The sequence below is a fragment of the Phoca vitulina genome, unplaced genomic scaffold (genome assembly GCF_004348235.1).
Source record: "Phoca vitulina isolate PV1807 unplaced genomic scaffold, GSC_HSeal_1.0 scaffold7, whole genome shotgun sequence".
NCBI lineage: Eukaryota > Metazoa > Chordata > Mammalia > Carnivora > Phocidae > Phoca > Phoca vitulina.
Genome location: NW_022589710.1, coordinates 63,952,206 through 63,980,125, shown reverse-complemented (window position 1 = coordinate 63,980,125; position 27,920 = coordinate 63,952,206). Strand labels below are relative to the sequence as shown.

The 27,920-nt window shown below is 38.5% G+C and overlaps 1 protein-coding gene across 4 annotated transcripts in view; it reads right to left on the bottom strand.

The window, feature by feature from the left end:
* VRK1 (VRK serine/threonine kinase 1) overlaps nucleotides 1-27,920 on the bottom strand; it is a 148,184-nt gene that overhangs the window by 10,794 nt on the left and 109,470 nt on the right. For all 4 annotated transcript variants that reach the window (XM_032405891.1, XM_032405892.1, XM_032405895.1 and 1 more), the window contains 8 exons: nucleotides 22,016-22,085; nucleotides 21,138-21,225; nucleotides 17,519-17,627; nucleotides 17,308-17,400; nucleotides 14,889-15,021; nucleotides 13,990-14,110; nucleotides 13,635-13,693; nucleotides 9,535-9,713 (listed from right to left, as the gene is read on the bottom strand). In XM_032405891.1, the coding sequence (XP_032261782.1) occupies nucleotides 9,535-9,713; nucleotides 13,635-13,693; nucleotides 13,990-14,110; nucleotides 14,889-15,021; nucleotides 17,308-17,400; nucleotides 17,519-17,627; nucleotides 21,138-21,225; nucleotides 22,016-22,085 (852 nt within the window). The remainder of the gene's footprint in view (nucleotides 1-9,534; nucleotides 9,714-13,634; nucleotides 13,694-13,989; nucleotides 14,111-14,888; nucleotides 15,022-17,307; nucleotides 17,401-17,518; nucleotides 17,628-21,137; nucleotides 21,226-22,015; nucleotides 22,086-27,920) is intronic.

Below are 27,920 nucleotides of genomic sequence, written 5' to 3'. Positions count from 1 at the left end.
AGGGGCCAATGGCCTACAGGAAAAGACCAATTTCAAAAAAAAAAAACAAAAAACTTTCATATTTAATAGCATTTAAGTGTGTTATTAATTCTATAAGGCAATGAGTAAAATTCCAAACAAATTGACTGGCAGCTTCTTTCTCCTGGTATCTCCTAATGCTTCACTTTGTTATTTGTCAACATCTTGGGCTTCAGATAGTGCATATTTTGGTTCTCTCTGAACAAAAAACGGCTTCACAAAGGGACTACACTAATCTCTGATTCTGTCATATTCCATACCAGGTCCCACAAAGTGCCTCTGCATCTATAAATGAAATCAAAATATTATACAACACACTAGAATGACTTATAAACTTAGAATAGAGTTTTCTTTTAATTCAGCACAGCTAAAATATCTGCAGAAAATTAGGTTTATTTCAAAGGGCATTAGCGAATGTATTACACATTGTATTTTTGAAGTGTTCAGATATGCTAGGCTAAAATTTAGTTAATTAGCAGCTTCTCACTTCCAGCTTAGAAACAGGAAGACAAATCAGCTAGATGCATTTGGGCTAATAGTCTAAACATTGACTAGAGACCACTTAGAGACTTAAAGCTGTTTTAACAGGACAAAGAATAAAAATCCTACGAGGCAAAAACCGAAGACCCGTTCATTCTTTGCTTACCAGGTCACACATCAAAAGATCACCTCTAGATGCTTTCAACAGCCTCTAAGAAAAGCCAATCAGATCCATGGCTATATCAAAGGTGAGGAGTATTCAGGACTGTTGTTGGTTTTTAACTCTTTATTATAAAAATCACAAATGTTTATTATAGAAACTTAGAATATACAGCCTAAAATTTCTAAATGTTTGGTACTATACATGTGTCAATGAACAAAGAACTCTAAATACAATTATTTAGAGACTGCACCAATCAGTTCATCTTATTTATTTACTTAAGACCACCTGAAGTCACCGTGCAAATGGTACAGACTTTATAAACTAATAGCATGATTTATCTATGCTCCTACATTCATTAATAGCAACCAAAAAAAAACAGGTTGTTACTCGACAGTAACTAAAAAAACACAGAACACCTATCTTCTATGAAAGCAAAGCAGACATGTGTGTTACACAATACTTACAAACCAGCGGAGTTAGTTAAAATTCACACTATAGACAGAAAACGCTGAGGCTGGAGACAGAAGAAGGCTAAGAGAACTGGCTCAGTGTTTCTCAGCTGGGCGTGGGAAAGACTAGAACTCAGAGCTCTTCGTTCCTGCTCCAATTTCCGTCTCAGAGCTGTGCCGCCTCCCTTACAGTCCCCGGCTGCTGAGCTCCCACGTTAGTGCCTCCCTTCCTAAAGAGGGAGAGTCCACCAAGCTGTGTGCCTGGCAGAGCCTCGTCCACACTCCTGTTTCTCCCTTCTGTATGTGCGGAGCTCTCGTGGAGCCTAGCATGGTTATTTTACACAGAAATATCTATGGGTCTGCACCTCTCGAGCAACAATTCAACTAGTGTTGTAATAATAAAGAGCTGACTTCCTATTTTACTCCAAGCCCTTTACAAACTGTGTAATGTTTAAGTGGACTTAAGTAATTACAGATATATTTTGAGAAAAAGCAGGAAAAGGTCAGACATAATCGGAAAAAGAAGAGATGAAAAGATGGGAAGTGGGTCAGGAAGTGAGTGACTTAAAAAGAGGGGCAGATTAATTTAAAGAATAATCTAAAAATATTCTGCTAGAATGCATTAAAGTGATTTATTATTTTAAATGAGTTCTAGTGATAAAGGCTGTAACAAGAATCATGAATATTACAATTTCCTTCTGCAATAACATGGGCCTTCACGTTACCAGGGGCAGAGAACCCACCACATACTAACTAAGCACCCACTATGTACCTGGCACTGTTACAGGCTACATCCTCAAGGTGAAAAATACATGCTAAAAAACAGATTAAAGCAAAAGAGTAATCTTAGCTTTTATCAAAACATTAAACACATACACATTAAGTCTCTAAAACTGTAAGTCCTGGAAGAAATCACTTCAGAGTTCTGTAAATCGTCTTAAGTAAGTGTCCAGAGTAACCCCACATGCACGAATGCCATGTGGTGAAGGATCGATGCACTGTAAGTGGAGCCCATGCAGGACTTCATTGTATTTGTAGTTGCTGTTGTTACTTGCTTAGTTCAGATGTCCTGTCAACACGTTTAGCTATCTACTCTGGAGGCAGGAAGAGCAAGTACAACTCGTGAATTCTGCTAATTATTAACAGGTCTGGGGGAAAGGGCTTAGCAAAATACAATGTTACAACATAAGACTAACAAAGTTAGGAATATTGTGTTCTTCACTAGTTCAAGTTCTCCACTCTTAAGATGCCATGAGGAATGAAGAATTTACTGTCATTATCCGAAAATGAATTAATGCTACCACGTGTACAAAAACTGAAATGCCAGGTGACTGTAATGTGGGAGACGGTCTATGAGGAGCTGAGAGGGTGACAGCACAACACATGCAGTCTACTCTCATGGGGGAAGGACATAGATTTCAGTGACCCTGAAATGTTCACACCCACAAACAAGCTAAACTGTGTGTAAAATAGGGGACATTTGGGGGGTAGTATTTCAACCTCTGCCCCACTAAACTCTGAAGAAATGAACACAAAATAGCAATTAAAAAATATTTCAGCAGCAACAGTGACAGAGCCTCTCACCATAACCATTGGGAAGTTGTGGCCAAGAAGAGTGAGACACTTCTAGGAAGAAACATGTGGCTCCTGAAGAACCATGTTGGGGAAAAGAACTTAAGTGAACACCATTCAGAAACTTTTCACCACTGACCTTCAATTTACAAAATATAAATAGGAAGCTTGAAAAGAAAGACTGGAACAGCCCCTGGAAGAGACGTTCCCTACTCCCACAGTCCCTCATTGAAAGCAAGACATGTGATTCTGTTTCTTCCCTGGAGAAAGAGGGCAGAATAACCACAATCATTCAAGACTAATTATTTTCAACAATAAACAATGATTTACCAAAATATACGACAAAACAGAAAATGAGTAAAACATAGCTAAAGCCATAGAGAAGAACCCCCAACGAGGTTTCTCTCCCGTGGATTTAGATTTTACCAAATTTTTGCCTCCTCTGGCCAGGAAGGGAATGGAGCAGGTACTGAGGAAAGACAGGTAATCTGACCTGCGTACCAGCTGAGCCATGGCCCTCCAGATCCTCCCAGAGTATGAACTGCAGGCAAAAAAAGTCCCTTAACAATGCCAAACCCTCAAATCCGAACCCTGAGGAAAAGCAAAACAGTTTAATCCAATGGGAAAGCCAAGGATTCACAAATAAAATAATCTGTTAAGCCCAGGTAAAGCTATTCTATTCACTATTAATACGATCCAGAGAAGAAGCATGCCAACAAAGTTAGAAATCTTGGGGACAAAAAGAGAAGATGATAAATGGTCATAGCACACAAAAGACAGCTGAAGATTCCACTCTGAAAGAAAACACAGTCCTCCCAAAAGAAGAAAATTTCATAACATGCACTGGAGGCTTAAAAAAAAAAAAAAATTTAAAAAACTGAGTAAATGAGAAATGATAATTTAAAAAAGAAAAGGAGAAAATGAAGAGATAACAAGGAAACTGCACAGCCAATAAATAGAACAATAATCACTACAGAACTTATATTAGAAACATCAAAAAACAGCAGACAGAGCTGACAACCAAATGACATGAAGTGAAGTTCTATGGTAATTACAGACGATACAAAAGAAACAGATGAAGAATTAATAAGCACTTAGAAGAAAACAGACATGGAAGATGGGTATGATCTCTACACAGCCAGAGACAACTGCAAACATGACTGAGATAAATGAAAGACCACCTAAATACAAGGGTGTACCATATTCATTGACAGAAAAGAATACTGTGAAGATGTCAATTCTTCCCAAAATGACAGAGTCAATGCAATCTCAATCAAAATCCCAGAAGTATGTGTGTAGAAATTAATAGGCTGATTCTGAAATTTATATGTAAAGCTGAAGGGCCAAGAATAGCTAAGACAAAAAGAAGAAGAACAAAGTTGGAGGACTTCCACCATCAGATATCATTATGAAGCCAGTAGTTCACCCAGTGTGGCTTGGCAAAAAAGGTAAGTGGGCCAATGGCACAGAACAGAGTTTCTAGAAGCAGACCCAAACATATATGGTTACCTGAAAGTCTGCTACATGCTGTGGGGACATTATAGACTTTTCAATAAATGGTTGAAATCAACTAGTTATCCACAGGAGGTAAATAAATACAGACTTACACTATGCACAAAATCAGTTGCTGTTAAATTGTAGACCTGAATACAAAAGATAATATTTCTTGATAATAACAGAATTATCTTCATGATCTGGGTAGACAAAATTTTCCCAAAATAGAATACAAAAAGCACTAACCATAAACAAGAAGACTGGTAAATTAGGCTTCATTAAAATGAAGAACTTTCTGTTCATCAAGAGATATTACCACATTAACAGAATGAAAAGATAAACTACCAATTGTAAAAAAAAAAAAAAAAGAAAGAAAGAAAGAAAAAAAATGTGTGTAATACATAGATTGCTTATATACAAAGTAGTCAAGTCTGGCAAATCAAAAGAAAGCTGACAACCTCCCCCCTTTTTAGGGAACAAAAAATCTGAAATGCACCACACTGAAAAAGGGCAATGGAGACTGATACGCATATGAAAAGGTGTTCAAAATCAATATTCTAAAGGAGATTAAATTAAAACAACAAAGAAACACCAGTACGCAACCTACCGAAATGGATAAAATTAAATATAATGCAAAAGCTAGTGTCGATACGCAACTGGACCTCTCGTAAGCTGCTGGTGAGAGCATCAGCTGGGACAGCTGCTGGGAGAAACTGGAAGCACCTACTAAAGCTAAACATAAGTAAGCCCTCTACCCCAGTACTTCCGCTACGTATATACCCCACTTGAAATAAATATATGCAGTTCCCAAAAGAAATTACAAGAATGTTCTTAACCAGCATTACTACAACTGCCAAAAACCGGAAACAGTATAAACGTTTGTCCATCAATAGAAGAGATAAAGGAATTATGATGTACTCATATAGTGGAGTGCCATACTATACAGTAACAAGAAACAGAAAACTTTTGTTGCATGCAACAGCATGGAAATTCAGACATATAATGAATAAAAGACACAAAAAAGTATACATTGTATGGTGCTATTACTATGAACGTTCTTTAAATGGCAAAATTAATTTATGGTGTTGTAAGTCAAAACACTGCTTATTCTTAATGAAGGATAATGGCTGAGAGGGGGCCTGAGAGAGGTTTCTGGGGGCTCAAGTGATGATACATACCTTGATCTGGGGCATGTTTAAATGTGCATGCTCAATTTGTAAAGTTCAAATTCCACATTTACTTGTGCATTTTTCTGTACATATGTCATAACCTTACTTAAAAATATAGAGAAAATGGACGCCTGGGTGGCTCAGTCAGTTAAGTGTCTGCCTCTGGCTCAGGTCATGACCCCGGCGGCCTGGGATCAAGTCCCACATCAGGCTCCTTGCTCTGCGGGGAGCCTGCTTCCCCCTGTCCCTCTGCTGCTCCCCCTGCTTGTGCTCTCTTTCTTTCTGACAAATAAATAAATAAAATCTTAAAAAATATATGTATATACACACAGACATAGGGAAAAAAAGCTACCTGACAAAATCCAGCCCAAATAAGACAAGATTTAAAATACAGAGCTCAAGCACCTAGGGAAAGAATCATTAGTAAACAATGAATCCACTTACATAGAAAACTAAGGCTAAATCCCCATCAGAAAACAAAGTGTCTTGACTTCAACCATCTAAATTTATCTAAGGAAAATACAGTTTCTATTATTGTAGCATGCTAACCAAGTGAGACAGACTTTCGCCAAATTCAGAGGGTTTATTTGGGGCCATCTAACTGAAACTACAGGCTGCATGGGATGCAGTCACCTCAAGAGACAGGAAGGTGCCACCAGAGGAGCTGCAAGCCACTGGCTGGCAATGGAAGGCCTGTACTCTTATTCGTCTCTTTGTACCATGTTCCAAGCTGAGTGCCAGCAGGGATTTATTTAATGGTTAATCATTTTTCAGAGAAACTCTAGGAAGGCCAACTAGCATAATATAACTTAAAAGAACTAAAAAATATGGGAGTGGAGAGAAGGGTATGTGCGAGTCATTCATAGGAAACAACAGTATATACTGTCTGAAAATGAAAAAATGCAAATCACAGGGCCACACTCCAGACCTACTCAATGAATCTCCAGGGATGAGACTCGAGAAATTCTAATGAACAGCCTTTTTGTTGGCTTGGGCAAGCAACTTAATCAAAACCTTACAAGAAAATAGCTAATGGAGGTATTAATGTCCTTTTAACTTGCTGAGTTCTTTCCAGTAAATTAAGCTGTTCTTAACCCAGATGGGACAGGAAGGAATTCTTTAAGGATGGAACTACATGCTATTGATCTTTATAGCCCCAGGGACCTAGCCTAGACCAGGTACATAAATTAGACCTTTATATTGTTGAATGTTGGTTTAAGAGTACACACTGAATCCAATAACTGCTGGAACTGGACTGCCCAATTCTAACGCAAGTGTTCAGTTCTAATTAACAATGAAAATCTTTGGCTGTGTACTTCCTAAGGGTAAATTGATGTTTAGTTTTTTTCTACTTCAGCCTTATGGTATCCCAAAATCCTGTGCTTTAAATAAAACTCGGGCTACTGAGGCTGAAAACATTTTCAAGTGGGTAAATTCATATTTCACTCTAGTTTCCAAATTTACTGTACCATAATCAAGCATGGCTATTTAAAAATGGATAGAAACCTTGTTTCATTCCACTGCTAATCAATTCTCATAGGTTTTTATCATAATGGACAACTCTCAGGAACATAAAGAGAAATATAAATTGAATTAATTAAAACTATCCCTTTCCAAAAGAGATTTGAATGTCATAAATACAAAGAATATATCTTAAAAAGTTTTAAGAAATCATGAAAAGGGAAAGGAGAAAATATGCTAATTATAAGGATTAACAGAATTTCTATGATTAAGCATCATAATTAACTCTGAGCTTCCTAGTAACCAGAGCAAAAAATGACATCTTGATTACATACCCCTTGCTAAAAGAAGAGATGGCATACTACCTTATCAAAGCAAAAGCTTTTCCTTGTAGAGAGCCCCTAACTTTTCAGTTGGTGGAGCTCTGCTTTTATCTGCTAAGGGGTATTTACAATTTATTTGAAGAAAATGTCCTGGGGCTTTAAAAAAAAAGAAAGAAAGAAAGAAAGAAAATCTTAAAAGAGAAAACTGGCCTGGTCCAACTCTTTCACATTAAAACACAAGACAAATGGCCACCAAATTAACAACTCACCTCCAGTTACATGGCCATCAAGCAGCTTCATGATCTTACCTAATCTTAACTTTTATTAACTTCTTTTTAATACAAAGAATAGCCCTGTGTCAGCTATGAGGGAGGGGGGGAAAAAAGCAGTAAACTAATAAAGGAAATCTAATAGTTCACTTGTTATTCATTAAGTTTCCCCCTCTAAATAAAGCTTTATACATGTGGGGGATGATCCAGCAGGAAATTTCCAGCCTTCTGAACTACCCAAGGACACATGAGAATTGTAAGGTCACAGATGTTAGCTCTGCAGCAGACCGACCTATTCAGCTATAAAGTCAGCCAAACTGCAGAAACCAAATTTTCTCCAGCATGTAAGTCCAAATAACAGTAAGCGGGTATGGCACTGGACAAGTTCTCACTGCAACAGAGATCTTTACTTCTCAATCAGCAAAATTTTAGAGGAAAACACCACAGAAGCGATCTATAAATATTAATGCACAGAAATCTGTCCTGAGCAGGAAGATGCATTCTGTATGTTTATACATACATGCAAACTCTAAGTTCACTACCTTACTGAAAAATTCCACTCAGGCTTCCATTTTATCCTCTTAATTTCAAAGCTGGATGTGGCTCTCAACACACTTGTTGACCATAAAAATGGAGCGATGCAATTAAGAAAAAACTTACAAAAGAAAAAAAAAATGTATACATAGATACGTGTGTGTAATTTCAGATTTTGGAGTGAAACTACAAAGAGACCTACTATTTGCCAAAAAAGTCAAATTCAAGATACAATTTCAAAATTTCCATCTCCTTTATAAGTTAAAAAGAACTACAAAAACCTTTTAATAATGCTGCTTATTTTAAAGAAAGAAAATTTGTTTTTAAACCCTTTTTCTCATAGTTCAGAATACAGTATTTCCAAAGGAATCTACTGGAATTTACAGAGTCAGTGACAGTAAAAATAGTCAATTGTGTAAAAAAATATATATCTATTTTTCTGGGGTGCCTGGGTGGCTCAGTTGGTCTGCCTTCAGCTCAGGTCATGATCCCAGGGTCCAGGACTGAGCCCCATATCAGGCTCCCTGCTAAGCTTCTCCCTCTCCCTCTGCGGCTTCCCCTGCTTGTGCTCTCTCTCTCTCACACTATCTCTCTCAAATAAATAAAATCTTTAAAAAATACATATTTTTTCTTCTAAAAGTAGTTCTTTTCCATTTAAAAGCATTATTGTATTCAGTAATTTCAGACTATAAAGGAAACCTCTGAGTTAATCAATAATTTAACTATTAAAAATAATCAAGTTAATGCATACCTGTAAAATCTAAATTTTAAAGTGATATCAGGAGTTATTTACATGCCTGCACAATATTTGCCTGTAAAGTTCACTGCTAACCTATCTCTCCGATAAATTAACCTCTTTATATGCAGATACATAGCTTTACATAATGACATTTCTATAAAGAGCAAAATAATGTTCAAATGGCAAGCACTTCACACCAGCAAACAAGGAAACTTTCGAATGTTAATTTTCAAATAGTAATTTTCAAACACCAATTTTCAAATGATAAACACTCTGACCACACCAACAAAGGAGGAAGAGCTAAAAGACAAGACCAACCCTTCTATGTGGCCTGGGAGAAAAAAACACCCACACTGTGAATCGAGTGCCCCATCCAAATCCCCCTGCCAGATGTCAGTATCCCAAATTAGAATCTTTCCAGGAATTTACAAACTTGCTACTGGACATAAGAAATAGATTACCTATTGGGCGCCTGGGTGGCTCAGTCGTTAAGCACCTGCCTTCAGCTCAGGTCATAATCCCAGGGTCGAGCCCCACATCGGGCTCCCTGCTCTGCAGGGAGTCTGCTTCTCCCTCTCCCTCTTTCCCTCCCCTCTGCCTGTTTTCTCTCTCACTCTATCTCGCAGGCACATGCACACACAAATAAATAAAATCTTTTAAAAAAAAGAAATAGGTATCTATTCATTCTTCTACAACCCTCTACATGTTTCATGTCTCATAAGAGTGTCCCTTTACCTAATGGTGACACATATTTAATTGCCAAGCAATCTGTTACACTTTTCTTTACTGATTTACTTCCCTAAAATTAGTGTTTGCTGCAATTACCATCACAGGAAGCCAAAGGATAACTTAACAAAATTCACCTTTGTTATTGATTTTGTTCTCAAGCCTCCGTTCTCCACAAGGCTGAGGTCCAACTTGCCGTCATCCTTGCTTCCTATAGCTCTCAGTCCTTGCAAAAGAGTGTCTCGCAAATTCTGATAAAGAGGTTTCTCGGCATAGTCCAGTAATTTCACTGTTTCCATGTATTTAGCAATCTCATCTAAAAGAGTAACACAATTATTCTGTAATTTTTTAATCACAAATACAACATATTTATCTCTTCTAAGAAAATAACTCATGGTTATAGCAACATTAGAATGCAAATGTCTATCCTGCTAGAATATGTTTTTACATAAATCACTTTTTCAATGGAAAAGTACACTTTTGAAGTCAGGAACTGTCAGGCAAGTGAAATAAGAAACTTATTTTGAGATATAATGTAAAAGACATTTTTGTAATTGTAAGGGACAAAAAGTAAGGAACATACTAGAATCTTAAAATGCATGAAATAACTGCTGTACTTTTAAGGCTACAAAAACAAAACAGGAAAGGACCTCGAATAGATTATAAAGTAAAAAGTACTAAAGTACAAGGACTATCACAGCCCATATTTTTTTCCCCCACAAAAGCCATTAGTTCTATAGAAAATAGCTGCATTCTTTGTATAAATGGGAAATAAAACATACCAAAACCAGGTTGAAGAAGGAAGAAAGAAGCAAGACCTAGTTTTCCCATAAAAGAGAAAAATCAGCTTCTGAATGATGAAAGGCCCACTGTACACTGAGGCAGGACCACTCCCCTAAAAAGAAATCTTACCAGTCAAGATCAACACTCCTCAACACCAGAAATCCATCTTTAGGCTAACAACTCCTACGTTCACCAGCCTCATCCTCCCACCAGCCTCCAGGAACTTGTGCGCCCACGGCCTCATACACTGGCTCCTGGATCTCTCACTGTCCTTTGGAATCCCAACAAATCCCAATCCAAACTCCTGACCTACCCCTAAACCTGTTCCCCTGTGGTCTCCCTTGCCCCGTTACTAAGAACTCCATTCTTCCAGCTCCTCAAACCAGAAATCTCTTCCCACACCCCACATGCAATAAACCAAGAGAACTTGTCAGTGCTACACACACATATACACACCTCCGTTCATTCCAACAATGACCAGCACTCACGACACGGCAGGCACAATTCTAGGTACTTGGGAAACATGAGGAAAAAAGAAATGAAAATCCCTCCCTTCAACTTTCTTAATCTGATAAAGGGGATCTATGGAAAACCTAAAGCAAACAACACCTAATATAGTTTCATATGGAAAACTTCCCTTCTGAGAGGGGAAAATGTCAAGCATGTCCATGTTTACCACTTCTGTTCAGTGTAATAGTTATATATGCTTTCAGTCAGTACAGTAAGGCAAGAAAAGAAACAGAAGGCATAAAGAGTGGAAGGGCTTATTCACAAACACAGCAGTGTATGCAGAAAATCCTAAAGAATCTATAAAAAACTAGGAGGACTAATAGATAAATTTACCATGGTCACAGGATATAAGGTAAAATATTAAAAAATCGTTTTCTATGTACTATCAACAAGCAATTCGAAAATAAAATTTAACAAAAATAGATCACTGGGGCACCTGAGTGGCTCAGTCAGTTAAGCCTCCGACTCCTGGTTCAGCTGGGGTCATGATCTCGGGGTCACGAGATCTACCCCCACAGCGGGCTCCACATTCAACAGGGAGTCTGCTTCCCCTCTCCCTCTGCCCCACCTTCCACTCATACACACGCGCTCTCTAAAATAAATAAAATAAAAAACCTTAAAATAAAATAATAGCTCATTTACAATGGCATCAAAAAACCATCAAATACCTAGCAACAAATACAATGAAGACAGGCAAGATTTTTTGCAGACAAAATTATAGAACATAGTGAAAGAAATGAAGTGGAGAATATACCACATTAGTGAATTGGAAGACTCAATAGTATAAGGATATCAGTCGATCTAGAGTCAATGCAATCCCACTCAAAATTCCAGCAAACTGGAAAGGGAGGGGATATGTGTGGGACTGACAAGGTGGCTCTAAAATGTACACAGATACTCAAAGGGTCAAGAATTGCAAAATAGCAAAGTCAAGTTTAAAGAACAACAGTGCTGGAGGACTTATACTACCAGATGTCAAGACTCAAGATAAAGCTCCAGTCATTATGACACTGCTGCCCAAGAACAGACAAAAAGAAAACTAATGATGTATTGTATGGTGACTAACATAATAAAATAAAATTTTAAAAAACAATAATAAAAAGAAAGAAGTCCAGAAACAGATCCACAGATCCACGCTTAATTTATGTCAAAGGTAGCACCATACGGAAAGAGCGGTTTTTTTGTTTGTTTTCCCCCAAGAAAAGCTACTGGGTCAACTGTTTATAAATACTGGGGGGGGGGATCTGGCCCCTCCTCATATAAGGCACAATAATCGGTTACAGGTGGACTATACATCTATATGTGTAACTGGCAATCTATGGTTGCCAAAAATTGGAAATAGTCAACAGCAGAATAGGTAAGTTATATAATAGGATATAAATACAACAGAATACTATTAGAAATGAGAATGAACACATCACTGTTAAACATGCAACAACAGGGTCCCATGAGGATCTAATGCACAGCATGGGGATTACAGTTAATAATTTGGTACTGCAGACTAGAAAGTGGCTGAGAGTAGATCTTGAGCATCACCACACATACACATACACAAACACAAAGTTAACTGTGAGGTAATAGAAGTGTTAATTATCTTGATCTTGTTAATCATTCTACAATATAAATGTATGTTAAATCACCACATTGTACACTTGGAAATGTATACAATTATATTTGTCAATAGAGTTAAAAAATAAATAGGAACATTAAAAAAAAAAACCCATGCAACAATGGGAATGAATTTCACAAAATATAATACTGAGTAAAAGAAACAGGATTCTAACAAAGCTAGAAGTTAATGTTATGAGTGCAGGGATTTTTATCTATGTTGTTCACTCTATGATTCCATTTTTATACAGCTCAAAAACAAATTTTTGGGGTTGGAAGTTAGGCTAGTTATTAGGCCAGAGGGAGAGGCTCGTGATTGGTAGGAGGCACAAGGGGGGACTCTGAGAAGCCTATAACATTCCATTTCTTGTGTGGTTGGTAAGACTGCAATTTTAAATAGCATAAGGTCAGGGTGGACTTCCCTGAAAAGGAGACAAATGAGCAAAGGCTTAAAAAGACACCGAAGTATATGCAAAGTGACCACTTCTCAATACTCCCACTGCTACTTCCCTTCCTTGCCTGGATTACTGTGGTGGCCTCCTAACCTGCTCCTGCTCATACCTGCCTTACTCCCTCAGCAGTCTATGCTCGGGACAGGAGCTTGAGATTTCCCTTAAAGGTAGACACTGATGTCACTCTTCTACTCCAAACCTTACACTCCTGCTGAAAGGAAAAGTCAAAGCCCTTATGATGGATGGCCTAAAACGCACTCCGCAAGTACACCAGGTACTTACATTCTTTCTGCCTACAATACTGTTCCCCAGACTTCCGCAGAGCTCGCTCCCTACCTCCGACTGCTCAAACGTCACCTCTTCAGTAAGGCCACCGTATTTAAAATTCCAACTCCCTCCCACTCTATTCCCCACTTCATCCCCACACCCACTAATTCTATTCCCTGCTTTCTTTTTATCCCATAGTACTAACCAAATAATATGCTCTAAAATTCACTCATGTGTTCACTATCTCTCCCAACTAGAGCATAAGCTTCATAAAGACAGGAATTTTGCTTTATTTTGTTCACTGGTGTATCCCTAGTGCCTAGAATGGTCCCTGGCACACAATCAAGCCTCAATAAAAAAATCATTGAATGAATGAATGAAATTTGGTTCCTCTCCTGAAAGCTAAGTAATAATTTAAGGAAGCTCAAGTACCCCTTTAGCCCACCTTTGGAAACGGAACTGCTGTCGTGATGAGAACAGGCCCCACTACAACGATCACACTTGAAAATACCTAAGCTTTTACATTACGGGATATGCCATAGACATCATGACTCTCAGTCTTTTTTCCTCAGAAAATGAAACCCCTATGAACATTTAAGAAGTCTTTTCCAGGTTACCTGGCTTGTTTCTCTCAGGAAAACATGTGTTCATGAAGTCTGCAATATTTTCTCTGTATCTGTTAAAAATTAAAGAATGAGTCATTGTTTGAAGCTTTACACCATGGAAATGTATTAATATTTAATAACAATAAATAGCACAATAAGCAGAGCTGTGTGACATCCTAAATACGCTTAGACTTTCCTCTAAAACAAACTGAACAGAAGACCAAAGACTCTTCCCATTTAGCAAGTACCTTCTTGTTTCTACATTAGTAGCAGTTAAAACTATAGTCTCCATCAAGAAATTCTGACTTAAATACATGTACCTTATCATGATTTTGCCCAAAATAATTTATTGTAAGTTTTCCTTTACCTAATTTTGGAATCTCTAACATAGTTAGGGTCTTTCAAATTATCCTCCCAAGGAAGATGGCCACTAAGCCACTGGATCATGCAATAACCAAGGATTTCCAAATCACCACGTCTTGACGGGGCTATGAATACAAAAGAAGCAGGTTAAGCACCAAAATCACTTCGAGGTATAGTTTCAAATATATATAAACCAATAAGGTAAAACAGTCAATCTTATAGTCTTTTCATCAAAACTTATCACTGCATTTAGTAAAAGTACTGAATAAACATTGGGCAATATGAAAGAAATAATTTACGTCCAACTAAGAACTTACTTTAAAATCCAAACAGACAAACTCTAGAGCTTCAAACTGAGACTACTGGTCTAGGAAACAGATTATAAAGCAGACACACATTTAATACTATCCTTAGAAAGTTCAAAGACACTAAAACGCTGTAAGCTACAGAGAGGCCCAGAGAACTGGGGTCTCAGCTCCTCCACAGGGCTGGGCACAGAAAAGGAAAACGCCTGCTAAAGGAACAGGCCAACTTCAGAGGTGACAAAGTCAGTGTGCCTGCTACAAAGTTGTGGCTGCCTAAGAAACTTACAGACTTTAAGGGGGAAAAAAAATTCCCCACATTCGACTAAGCTAAATAGAACCAAAAAGAAATCCTCAGTGAGCTGACCGGACCACCTTCCCTGCTAAAACCAAGGTCAGAAGAAGACCACCAGGGAAAGACCCTGGTGGCCCCGTTACACGACTACAGGCGTCCAACCTCCTCCCCCGACCCTTTCCCCACCCTACCCTGCCTCTGCGATTCTTATTTATCTGCTTGTTTATTTGTACAAAATTAAGAACCATGCAGGATTTCAACTGAAATGTTGGCAGCATATTTCTCAGTCAGGTGTCATTGACCTACCGACACCATTGTGCGCATCAATGCTGGTGAATTCAATGGTGCCATCGTGACATCTTTTGGGGTCTTCTTTGTATTCTTTATGAATTCCTTCTGGGCAATACCGGTAAGCAAGGCCGTAATCTACCAAGTACACCTATAAATGTCCAAGCACCAAGAAAAATCAAAGCCAAAATGATTGCACATATACTCCTTTATGGCCCAGAGACAAAATACTGTCATTCGAAGGTGGATTCATTTGCAAGGCCACCCACTGTACCCGAAACAAGTGAGATCCAATATGCTAACAAAAGCAAATACTTAATCCTGAAAGACTTTTTTTTTTTTTTAAGATTTATTTATTTATTTTGAGAGAGAGAGAAAGAGAGAGCACGCGCATGCACGTGAGTGTACAGGCAGGGAGGGGCAAAGGGAGACAGAGTCTTAAGCAGACTCCATGCTGAGTGCAGAGCCCAGTGCAGGGCTTGATCTCAGGCCCCTGAGATCATGACCTGAGCCAAAACCAGGAGTCAGACACCTTACGGACTTTGCCACCCAGGCACCCCAATTCTGAAAGACCTTTTATTTCAAGAAAAATGTGAATGCTCATGTCACTATAGTCCAGATAATATCACCTGCCTCTATACATTTTAGGTAAGTATGTTATACTTGTAATTAATCCTGTCTCCTCAACTTGAGCAAAGACTATAAGAATCTTATACTTTTTCTTGCAGAGTCCAAAACAGAATTAAGCACAGAGGAAACCATCAATACTTGTTGCAATACAACTGCCCCACACCAAGTATAAGACTACCTACTTAGATGACACATGATAATTAATTATTTTCTATTCCTCTGCTCCTCCACTTATGAAATAATCAATTTATCAATTCACTTCATAAAATTATTTCCAATAACAATAATGATGTGAAAAATCTTTAGATAAGGCTCTTATCTCCCTTTAAATATATATTAAAGTCAAGTTTCATAATTAAAACTAAATTTTAATATTACAAAGCATATATCTGTGGGCATGTACTTGTGGGTCTCATGAGCATACAAAGCCAGTAAATTTGGCTTTCTTCTATTCCATAGCCACATATCACATCTCTGATTCTGGGTAACTGTCTCACAAATGTATGCATGTGATCACAAGAGGAAACTGAAGTAAAAATATGGGGATGGATCTAGCACACACATCTAACACTAGAAAAATAATCCCATCCAAAGCATATGCCCGAAGGATAACGGAGCTGCAAAAATATTTTCCTATAAACAAAAGGCAGCGTATTTTAGTATTTTAGCTAACTGCAAACTGAACTAAACTGTATTTTTATTTATTGCATTGTACAAGTCCAGTTCACTTCAATTAATGGAATCCTTATGGTTCAGGTTCTCAGCTATGTTCTGTTTGTTTGCTTGCTTGCTTTTAACCTTTTTAAAAACATCTAACACAAGACGTCTGGGAATCCTGTGAGTGCCTGTAAGATTTCCCCACGAGCATGCTACAGTATAGGGACTTTCCTCTGTTGTACATGGAGATCCCTGACCGCCACCATGACAGAGACGGGGGTTGGGGGCAATACCTGAGATGGTAGAAAATAGAGGGAAGGTGAAGGGAAAGGGAAAACTAAGCAAGAGAAAGTTAAAGATTGGTTTGAGAAAAAAATAAAATGGAGTGTCAACATAAACACACTTAAAATACTTAGATAGCCCTTTCTTATACACCATCAATAAGATGCAAGAACATACATGGGACAGATTCCACACAGTGGCCTGACCAGGAGTGCCAACCAAACCTTACTTTAACTGAAATTGTGGAAACAGCTTCAAGAAAATTGCATAAACCCCTCCACTCCAACTAAACTGATCCAAATAAAGGTAAAATAACATTAGCTTTTCTCTTTTCCTTAAAAAGTAAAAATTACAAAGTGAATACAATAAACTAAAAAAAAGTGCACATTTGAATTCTAAACACTAAGGGTATACAAATTTAGACAGCTAAGATATTTCTGTAAACCAATTGATTTGAATAATCAACATGTTAAAGACCAAATTTTCCAAGTAACAGAACACTTATATTTGATGGATTTCTTGAACAAAGGAAATAAAAAAATGACAAAGCAGACAAGCAAACATAATTCATCGGTGCACTATATAATTTTAAGCTTCCACCCCCAAATAGCTATTTGAAATTCATTTTGTATCACAAGTACTTCTTCTGAATATTATTTAGGGCAAAATAGCCAACTTGATAAAGTGCCAACAAATCGCATCAAAAATGTAGAATGTTAACTAGATAAAAGTGTCAAGAAGAAATATTATTATTACCATATCTACTCCAAAAAGTAAAACTTCTGCACAGGTTCAAAAGTTCAAAGCAACCATATTTGTTTTCAAACAACAGCTTTTAAATAGTAGAAATTAAAGTTAATAAAGCTACCTGGTCAGGATTCTTGTAGCTCAAAAGAAGATTTGAGGCCTTGATATCTCCGTGCACATACTCATGCTCGTGAATATATTCCAGAATATCCAGCTATGAAAGCATCATATAGAATAAATTAATGCAGTACCCAACACCAGCCAGCAGAGGACTGAGCTTCAACACAACTCGCCTTTACTGGATTAAAACAAGAGGAATGTAGCTCACATACAATTCTCAAGCTTAGCTGCAAGACAGTTTTCCGAGAAAACCTTCTGGCATTTGCTTCATATATTTTCTGAAGGTCACTTCCAAAGCGATCCATTATCATAAACCTGTAACTAAAGACAAACAAGAAAAGTCAATGAACAAAACAGAACTCTGGAAAACCTACTTTGCAGTGACTACTCTCCCTTCACAGTAATTTTTTCAAGGCCATGTTTAGTGAGAAAGCAGAATGAAAAGGGAAAAAAGGAGAAAGAAGGAAAGAAAGACAAACATTTGAAACCCTTTCTTCCAACTAGAAATCTCAAGAGTTGGGAGTGGTTCCCTGTGCTGCCCGGAGGGCCTCCTCCTGGTGGCAGCCAGGTGGTTTCCTGAGACACTATTCAACGTGAGCTAATCAGCCCGCAGACAGATGCTCGCGATTCGTTCACAGGAAAGAGGAGACCATCCATGTAAGACTAGTATCATGGATTTTCCTCACACCAAAGTTAATTTATGTTTCTGGATATTAGCTTGTTGTTTTTCTCTACTTTCAGGGCACATTTTAGCAGTATTAACATTTTATTAAAATCGAGACTATCAAGAGATGCTGTAATAATAGCTAAATTCAATAAAATTGTTTAAATGGCATAAAAGGGCTGTATGTTAAATACTCAAAGGACAAAAGCTAGGGAAGAACAAATATCCTGGGGAAACGTGCAGATTTTTGGTTTCGCCACAAACCCACTAGGTCACCTTGGCCGAGTCACATTACTTCTGTGAGACCTAATTCCCACAGATATGGAATGACAGCGTGGGGCCTCATGCGTGTTGAGGTCTTTTCTGGCACTCAAATTCCAACATCTGACAACCGTAAGTGACATTTCTGTGTGTGCCCGAAAAGCAACACCTCGCTCCAGTAACACAGTTCACCGTATGCTCTGAGGATCACTTTTATCTTTATCAAGTTTTCCAAATTCTGACTCGTCTGGTTAAATCACTCCATAAATCAGTAAAAACCAAGACCACACTCACAATGTACATTCCAATGGGGATAAGATTAGGGATGATGACCGTAACAGCAGCGAGCACGGACTAAAGCCTTGGTCTGAGCACGGCACTGTTCTGAGGACTTCAGATGTGCTAGCGTGTGTCAACCTCACATCACCCTTGTGAGGTAGGGGCTCCCATTCGCCCCATTTTACAGCAGAAGAAAACCGATGACTGGTAATTTGTCCTGTAGGAAGTGGTGGCACCATGCTTTTTCACCTCTACACTAAACATATCCAAACAAATAAATGTCAGTGGTACACAAAAATCCCCTTATTTTTATCTGAGAAGCCTACAACACATACCATATGACACGTTCAACAGGGAAGGAAAGCTAACATTAAAAGACAACATGCCAAATTAAAAAAAAAATCAGGATTCTATCCATTTTTGAATTGGAAGAGAATGAGAGATCAACTTGTCTAAACATCTTTTAATGAATAAATTAATTAAGTCTATAGAGGTAAAGTGATTTGTCCAAAGTCATGCAGTTAGTGAGAGGCAAAATGTATTCATTCGTATAAGATTTTCCAGTACACTGCGAACTCTATCATCATAAAGAAGGAACAATAATTCTGACTTCCTGATTTCCTTTGTACAACAGGTTTTGAAAGGTTGAGGGATGAGAACAGGACACACACACACATTTGTTTTTACAGTAAGTGATGTAATTAGTATAAAATAATACAGGGGTAACAAAAATACAACCTCTGCTAAGAGTCTAAAAGAGGGCTAAAACACAACTGCTTAATTCAACATGAGATCTATTAATACATCACACTGAGTACATCTCTGTTTTCATTCACAGACCACTCCACCAGTACTGTAAATCATCCCCTAATCGCCTGTTTCAAATTATACACATCAACTAATTTTCCAACATTTGCGTTTTATCATTTGCATTTATCCAAGTCTCCAGGAAAGCACACATTGATGGTTTCCATTACTGGCCTCAGGCTCCTTCCCCCTTCCACATGCACATCCTATTCCTTGAGAAAGAGCAATGCCAAGTGCCACAAGGCAGGCCAGAGACCTACCTTGCCCCTGCATTTGCAATACTCTCCCGCCTAAGACGTATCCTGTTCTCCAACGGTTTTCTAAATCGGTAGTTCTGAACATTTAAGGGATTAAGACCCCTTTGAGAGCAAAAGCTAAAGTAAAAGCTAACACAGTATTTTACATATATTCTAACAGCTTTACGTTTCATCCCCCTCATTAAGTGGGTAGCTATTCTTCAATTTCACAGATGAGGAAATTGAGGCCAAAAGGAGTAACTTACCCAGTCACATACATTTTAAGGAGCAAAACACAGATTTGAAACCAAACAGTCTGGCTCTAGAATCCCTGCTCTATATGTAATTATTCCTTGCTCTATACTACTTCTCCAGAAATTTTCATAAAAACTATAGAGACTTGTCCCAGCAAAACCATATGTAACAAAAAAATGCTATCATTTCAGGAAGTTCGCCATATTCCCTAAGAGGTACACAGATCCCAGGATAAGAACTTCCAAGAGAAAAACAGCGCTGGCTGCCCACCCAACAACTACCTCTCCTCTCCATCCTTTCCAACAGAGCACCAACTGGGTTCAAGCATTCCATCCTCTTCCACAGGGCCGCATGCTTCGCCATGCCAATCAGTGTGATCGCTTGGCCCTTGCCGGTGACTGGTTTAAGAACGAGCACCGATAAAACCCGGACCAAGAAACATGAGAGGAAGGGAGGTTCCTTTGCCAGGAAAGTGAAACACAGAACAAGCAATACCTTCTACTGCCGTGGGCTGCTGTGTCTGCATGTGATGCCTAGAAATGGGGCAGCCACCTTGAGGCCACACAATGGAGAATTAATACAGCACAAAGCCAAGAGGAGGAGGGAAAAAGGGCAAGATAAAGGAACCTGGGTCCCTGACGATCACTTCAGAGAGCGGAGTCAGTTTTCCTTTACTTGCAGCTGAAAGCACCCTAACCAATATACCCCCAGGACCGAACTAAATCTACTTCTCGGACAGCTGCCAGCCTTACTCCAGGAAGTTCCATTCATTCATTCAAATATTTTTAAAATGTCAATCATGCACCAAAGTATGGGAGGTTTTCTCCAACTCAGCGGTGCCAACAAGGTTCTCTCTCCAATCTCAGAACTCCTAAGACACGAAAGAAGTGGAGTCACACAGTTTAGTAGCACTTAGTGGTTATAATTGTCTCATACTTGTTTGTGTTTTCTCACCAGCTAGACTGAAATGTCATAAAGAGGAGGACGCTGCCACGGGCAGATCATGTATCTAATATGAAACACCAAACTGAAGCCTGAAGGGCTCCCTTTCCCATAAACGACATGGAGTTTTTGTTTGCTTGCTTGCTTATTTGTTAAGAGGAAAAAATGCAGGGTGCGTTTGCTTTGTTCCTACTCATCAGCTGGGCTCTAGTCAGTTCTAGTGCTCTGCACAAGTCCTCCAGACTAGGGATAATGTCCTGTTCATCTCTGTTAAGTGCATGCCCTGCAGCCCAGATGGAGGCCCGGCAGAACTGCAGGTGCTCAGTAAACAATGGACAGTGAATGCTCAAAACAGGGAGAAGAAACACAAAACATGCAAATTTTTACCTTTTTCCATTTTTATCATGTAGGCCAGACCCCCAATACTTAGGAACGCCCAGGTACTTCAGTTTATGGGTGCGAATCCACTTCTGAACTACAAGTTAAAAAACACAGGCCTGTGATTTCACTTTTGTTTTACATGATTTTTTAAATCATTAAGAGCAGAATGTACTTATACATGCAATAAGATTTCATCTTTTTTCATAAAAAAGTGAACAATACATTATAATAACAAATAACAAGTACCTTGCAATCAAAACATTTTTATTAACCCACAAAATTTTATCCTGCTCTAAACATTGTCTTTCAAATGAAAAATCTGCGAAAGGCATTTAAAAAAAGAAAATCCAACCACAGTATGCCAGTTGCTGTTACTAGCTCTAATGATATAAATGGTTACTCACTTCTCCAGAAAGACATTTTACCCAATCTGGAAGTTGTTTACCTCATTTCCAAAGGTCGTCAACCAGGAAATAAAGCCCGGGGGGGGGGGGGGGGGGGGGGGGGGGGGGGCTTGAAGAGGTCTAGCTCTCTTCCCTGCAGGTTGTTCTGATGCATCAATTACAGCATCCCCCTCTGCCCAGGTTATGTTCTCCAGAGTTTAGAAAAAATTCTCAAAAAGACTGGGAGTCCCATACATGAATTAGGATTACTTCTCAATTTTTAACAATATTTACTAAATCCTATATCCTCTACTAACTTTATTCTATATATCAATATAAGTGAAATTGTATCATATCAAACCCAATAAGAGATCAGAATTCTTTCATACAAGTAAAAAACAAAAAGCATGGTAATATCAGATCCAGTGCTCTAGTCTTGACTTCACACAACAAGCGGCAGTCACTTTAAGAGTGTAGGCGTAAGTGTGCCTTATTCCTTACTTTGCTCTGGTTTGGCAGCTCGCTGGTAGAACTTCAATTCAGTAAAGAGAGGTCCATTGTCACTGGGCTCCTTAAAACATAAGAGGTAATTGGCGCTAGCAGTCGTTAACATTATGGAGTCATTTTTAATGAAACTTCAAAAAGCACTGATGTCAAAAAACATCAGTGTTTCTTTCCAATGTAATTGTGATAACTTAAGTTTGTAACTATGTTTAAGGCACACCCTCTTTCAAAATGTTTTAGATATTCTCAGAAGAGTCCATGAATCTTGTATTTTTGTCAAGGTCCACTTCTGTAAGTGATAAAATGTTCAAAATCAGATATACAGCTCCAACTTCGCAGAAGTTTAAGAAAAATATTTAAACTCGTTTTCATCTTTGTTAAGCTTTCTCTTAAGCAGTAACTGGCAGCCATGTGAACTGTTTCACCAAGGGGCTATCAGAATTTTATTTCTGAGAGCTAATAAAATTCCAATACCCGACTTAACCAATTAGTGGCAAAATCCAACTCTTCTCCCTGTTTCTCAGTACACTTGTATCTAGTTGATCAGGACTGGCAGAAACCAACCTTGTCACAAAGGGAATTTTCTGAACTCCAGAGCGAGCAAGCACTGTCCACTTAGTGACATCCCTTCCTTGCTGGCACTGATTCCCGCCTTTTTCAAACTAAGGAGCCCCACAATTTACTTCCCACGTGATAATGCAAAGTCAAGAGGAAACTGGGGCTCGGTAATAATTGTTTTCCACCAACTTTACTGGACTACATTCATTTTACCTTTTAAGGGATAGTAACAGTTAAAATGATTGTAAAGAGCTATGTACGCACAAAAAGGCATGGACAAACAAGAAATATCAGCCTGTTGGGAGTTTGCCTTGTTAAATACACATGGGAAGGGTAAAAAAGACCTTACAATTTTGTGGACTTTTTAAATAGTAAGTTGTGTCTGAATCAAAAGTGGTTAGCATGTCATGTTTGATCATTTCTGTTGGTATTATCTTATTTATTGAGAACCTGAGAAAAATTCTGAAAAGCAGTGAAAACTTCAAATAAGGAAGCTAACATTTCCAAACTAATTCTAGGGTTGCTTTTCCTTTATGAAATACGGGAAGAAAGTCATTTTGGACAGAACATCCGTGTAGCTGGAGTTCCAAGGTCAGCAGAGCATTATAAGAAATGACGATGAGGCCCACTAGCTTTAGGAATCCCTAGTTGAAGCACGTACAGGAAGACTGGCCGGCCGATCTGCAGTCAGGCAGCACCTAGTTAGGAACGAGCACTCAGCCACAAACAGGCAACACACACAACTGACACGTGGATCAGAACCTGAAAACAAACTCGCCTTGTTCCAGGTAAGTATACTTGTCTGTAAGTATACAGAATGGGACACAGGGCTTGGCATCTCATCACCTCTTAAGAAGTAGAAGCTAACCAACATATAAGGTATGAGTCCAAATCCCTAATTTTTGGACTCAGTACCTCAAGTTTCACCATAACCTGCGGCTCTTTTCTTGGCATCAGTGCTCTCTGGATAGACGCCTGTACCTGTTCAGAGCCCACAGCCAGGCCTTCAGCGGAAGCAGCAGTCTCCGTGAAAGAAATGAAAAAAGTAGTGGAAATTCAAGAGAAGACATTTTGGTGAAGTTCTCTCCAAAGGCTAACTTTTAGAATAGCTTATTAATATAATTCAAGTTTGAAAGGGGTTTTCCTAAGACAAATCCTGGCTTATTACCATCGTATAAAATTCTGATTCATTCCATTTCGACCTATGTCATATCAACTTTAATTTCCAAGCTTCCCTTCGGGCAATAATTTATTAAACTTATAATAATAAGAATCAACCTATATAAATCAGACTATTATAATGAAAGCCCCACTACAATGAAGGCTCTTTGAGCTCATTTCATACTTTTTTCTAATCCAATAAGGTTCCATTATAACAAAATAAAGGAGCTACTTCCTTGGCATTGCACTCTGGCCAAAGCTCGCTATTTCTGTGGAAGAAAATACCTTAACTCATAACTAAAATTTTATTAACATATTTCAAATCTAAAATACTTTGCCAACTCTATAATAGCCAAGATTTAGAAAAGAAATTGGGACTGACATTTTAACTAGAATATCACTAAACGTTTCTTTAAGACTTCTAAGTGTCAAAATGAAGATGACAACAGAAAAAAAATTAAAATGTGATATATTTCAATGGCACCCTCTAAAAGCAACTGGCTGCCATTTAAAAATGAAGCTGTATAAAGTTTCCCCTTCCTACCAAAAAATTATGATATATGAATTGAAAATTCAGGTCACTTCTCATAAAGTCTGTGAGAGAAATTAAACATCAGTCTGCAAACTTCTTGCCAGGGAACTTCAAAATACAGACTTTATGTCCGTTCACACTGTAAAGGGACCACGAAATAAGGAACTGTTAGGCTACAAGACCCAAAAGCCCGCCCTCCCCCTCAGTTCTGCTCTGAGCTCACTGACATGACTGCAAAGGGGGAGTGTAACTGAAAACTAATTCATTATCAAGGCTGTTAACAAGAAAACACAAAAGAGTATTTTTTTCCTCCTTCCATTATCCAACTTTTTACCAATTTCCCATTTCTCACTGCACATCATCTTTCCTGAGATAAAATACAAATAGGGTATCTCAGTTATCTAAAGGCAGAGAATACAAGTTTACCATCTCTGGTGACCCCAGCACCACGGCTCCAAGGCTGCTCCCCTAAGTCAGTAAGGAATAAGGCCCTAAACAAAACCAGAACGGTCATTTGGTAGGAGAGAGAAAATATTCAGTATGTACCTAAACATCTATCTTGAACATGTCTGTCTTAACTTCCATTTCAAGACCAAATGTAAGAAATGCGTGGGTTCACTATCCGAAGCTCTTTCCCAGAGCAGGGATGCATATTAGCAGCAACCACATTTTTTGACAAATCTTCCACACTGAGGTGGGAAGCCCTACCAGAAGCACAGGGAACCTGCCGCCTCGCTGAATGAAAGGATCCCCAAAAGTACACATGAGCATGCATGATTCCACTGAAAATAATGAAGGTGCTGACACTCTACCAGTGGTTCTCAACCTTGAGGCACAAAAGAATCCCGTGGGGAGCTTTACTAAAAATACCAATAACCAGGCTCTGCACTCAGAGATTCTGATTACACCGCACAACCGGAGTGGAGAACCACTGTTTGATTTGATATGCCATTGCATTACTAAGTCTAATTTCACATTAAAAATGAACTTGCCTTTTTTTTTTTAAGATTTATTTATTTATTTATTTGAGACAGAGAAAGAGGGAGAGAGAGAGGGCATGCACACAGAGAGAGAGGGAGCAGACTCCCAGCTGAACAGGGAGGCCAATGCGGGCTCAATGCCAGGACCCCGAGATCATGACCCAAGCTGAAGGTAGACGCTTAACCGACTGAGCCACCCAGCCTTCGATTATTTCTTAAATAACATTTGCTAAGGTGATTTTTCTCCAAAGATAATATATGTGCTTATTTTAGAAAATTTGGAAATATTTTGACATATTTTCTTCACATTTATGGCTGTTTTATAAAATTACCTCCATACTACATGTAGTTTTGTACCTTGCTTTTTTTTAGTAATTACTTATGAAATTTCCCCAAAGAGTAGTACCTGTTCTTTGAAAACATGATTTTTAATAGACCTTAATGTTTTAAATGGCAAATGTTCATAAACATTTGATTTTCATACTGGAAAGATCTGATACTCATTTTACAGGCTTGTGTTTGGTGAACCATTTCCACCTTTAATATTATAAAGCTCTGAGAGCAAAAGACTTACAGGATAAGTAGCAGACAGAGCTACGTCACAGCACGTCACAAGTGAAGGCAAATGATGCTACTTGAAAAGACACAGACCAGAGATGAAAGTGGGTGGCCCCAAGAAATCAAAAGGTGGCGGGAAATTATGGCTACAAAGTTTTCAGAAGAATAAAATAGGCAGTTAAAAACGTGATAAAGAAAACAAGTTTACAACGAGGTCCTTAGCATTAAACAACTTGAAATCCAGCTAACACATACAAAATTAAAAGCAACTGTGGCATGGGAAGGATATTAGCATCTGAAATGGTAAAATAAATGTAAACAGAATGAATGCTACTAGAGTTTCAAGGAATTCAGAGAGGATAAGGATCTGGGAAGGAACCAGCAATAGCAGCTACAAGGCTCTCCCCGAGAGAGGAAAAGGAAAGTCAGTAACACTGATCTGTTTATGGCATTCTTCCAGGATCACAAACTACCACACTGAAAATGTTGCTAAGATATTAAATGCAAAAGAGAAATCAACTGACTATTTATCATTGTCCTAATGACAAAGAGGAGGAGTAATACAGGCCAATGGAAACAGAACTAAATTAGGAGACAGGAGAGATGCAGAGCACTAAACTAGGTTTGATAACAAAAGGCTTTAAAACTAGAAATAAAGAGTAATTTACTACATTAAGCAGTTAGGAAATGCTTGTTCCTACTCATTTTTTTTCATAACTCTGTAAGTAAAACAGGGAGTACAAGTGAGGTTACATTAAATAACAACTAAAATACTTAGAATGACCCATAATAAAGAAGAGCATCTTCATTCTAAACCAAACCACGGTTAGAAAAATCTCAGGCTATCCAGAAGAAGACAGACACGGTGACACACCAGCCCCACCTGTCAGGTGTGGCCCTGGTGCTGACCTTCCAACACGTGGGGAGGGCAGTGCAGGTCAGCCAACAGCAAGGTAGTCACAGCCAACCACGTTTTCTGAACCTCAAGACTGTGAGAAGTCATAAGTGGACCTGCTCTAACAACGGAAACTTTTTAAAGATCCTAAGAAGAAAGTGGTCTTGCCTGCAGATTTTAATTTTAATCTGTCATATCAAAGACCAATGCAGATAACGTTCTGTGTTTCCATACAAACAACCCAATTTAATAGTAAGAACTTTCTTCCTCTGATACAACAGCAAACTGGGTATTTCAAAAGAAATATTAGTCCACAAAGAGAGAAAAATCCAAAATGAAAGGGCTTAAAGAAAAGCAAAATGCCTGGATATGCCCATCAAGGTATCAACTTTACTTACAGGCCTGCCAGAGTAAGTGGGACCCAATTAGCCCACTGCTATAAACAAATATAAAAACTGGACAAACAGATGGAATCCCTCCTTTCAGACATTAGAGAAAACAGGCAGTATAGACTGTGATCTTTAAAAATTGGGAAACAAATCAGGGCATGTGGGTGACCAGTCAGGATCTCAGGGTCATGAGATAAGGCCCCGGAGTCAGGCTCTGCGCTCACCAGGGAGTCTGCTTGAGATTCTCTCCCTCTGCCCCTACCTCTGCCTTGCGCGCTCTCTCTCCCTCTCTTTCTCTCTCTTTCTCGCTCTATCTAGTAAATAAATAAAATCTTAAAAAAAAGAAGGAGGGGGAACAAACACAATGAGCCCCAGGCCAGACTCCGCTTTCCTCACAGAGGCACCAGGAGTAAAAAGGAGGTGATCCAGGGTTCTGCAGGTCAAGAAGGAAACCGAGCACCAATAACCCTGATGCCAAAACTAAACAATGAGAGTGGACATTTTTAAAATTTAGAAATATTAGTAAAAAAATTAAAGACCAATATCCCTCATGAACAAAGATGGAAAAATCCTTAACAAAATACTGGCAAATCAATGTCAGCATTATGTATAAAGCATAATACACCATAACTAAGTGGAGTGTATGTTAAGAATAAAAGTTTTACGCTCAAATTACCAATCAATATTACTGCCACATTAACAGAATAAAGGAGAAAAATCCTATGATCTATCTCAAAAGGTGCAGAAAAAGCATCCAAAAAACCAAACAGGCAAACGACAAACTGGGAGAAAATATTTACAATGCACACATCTGGAATAGGACTTGCAT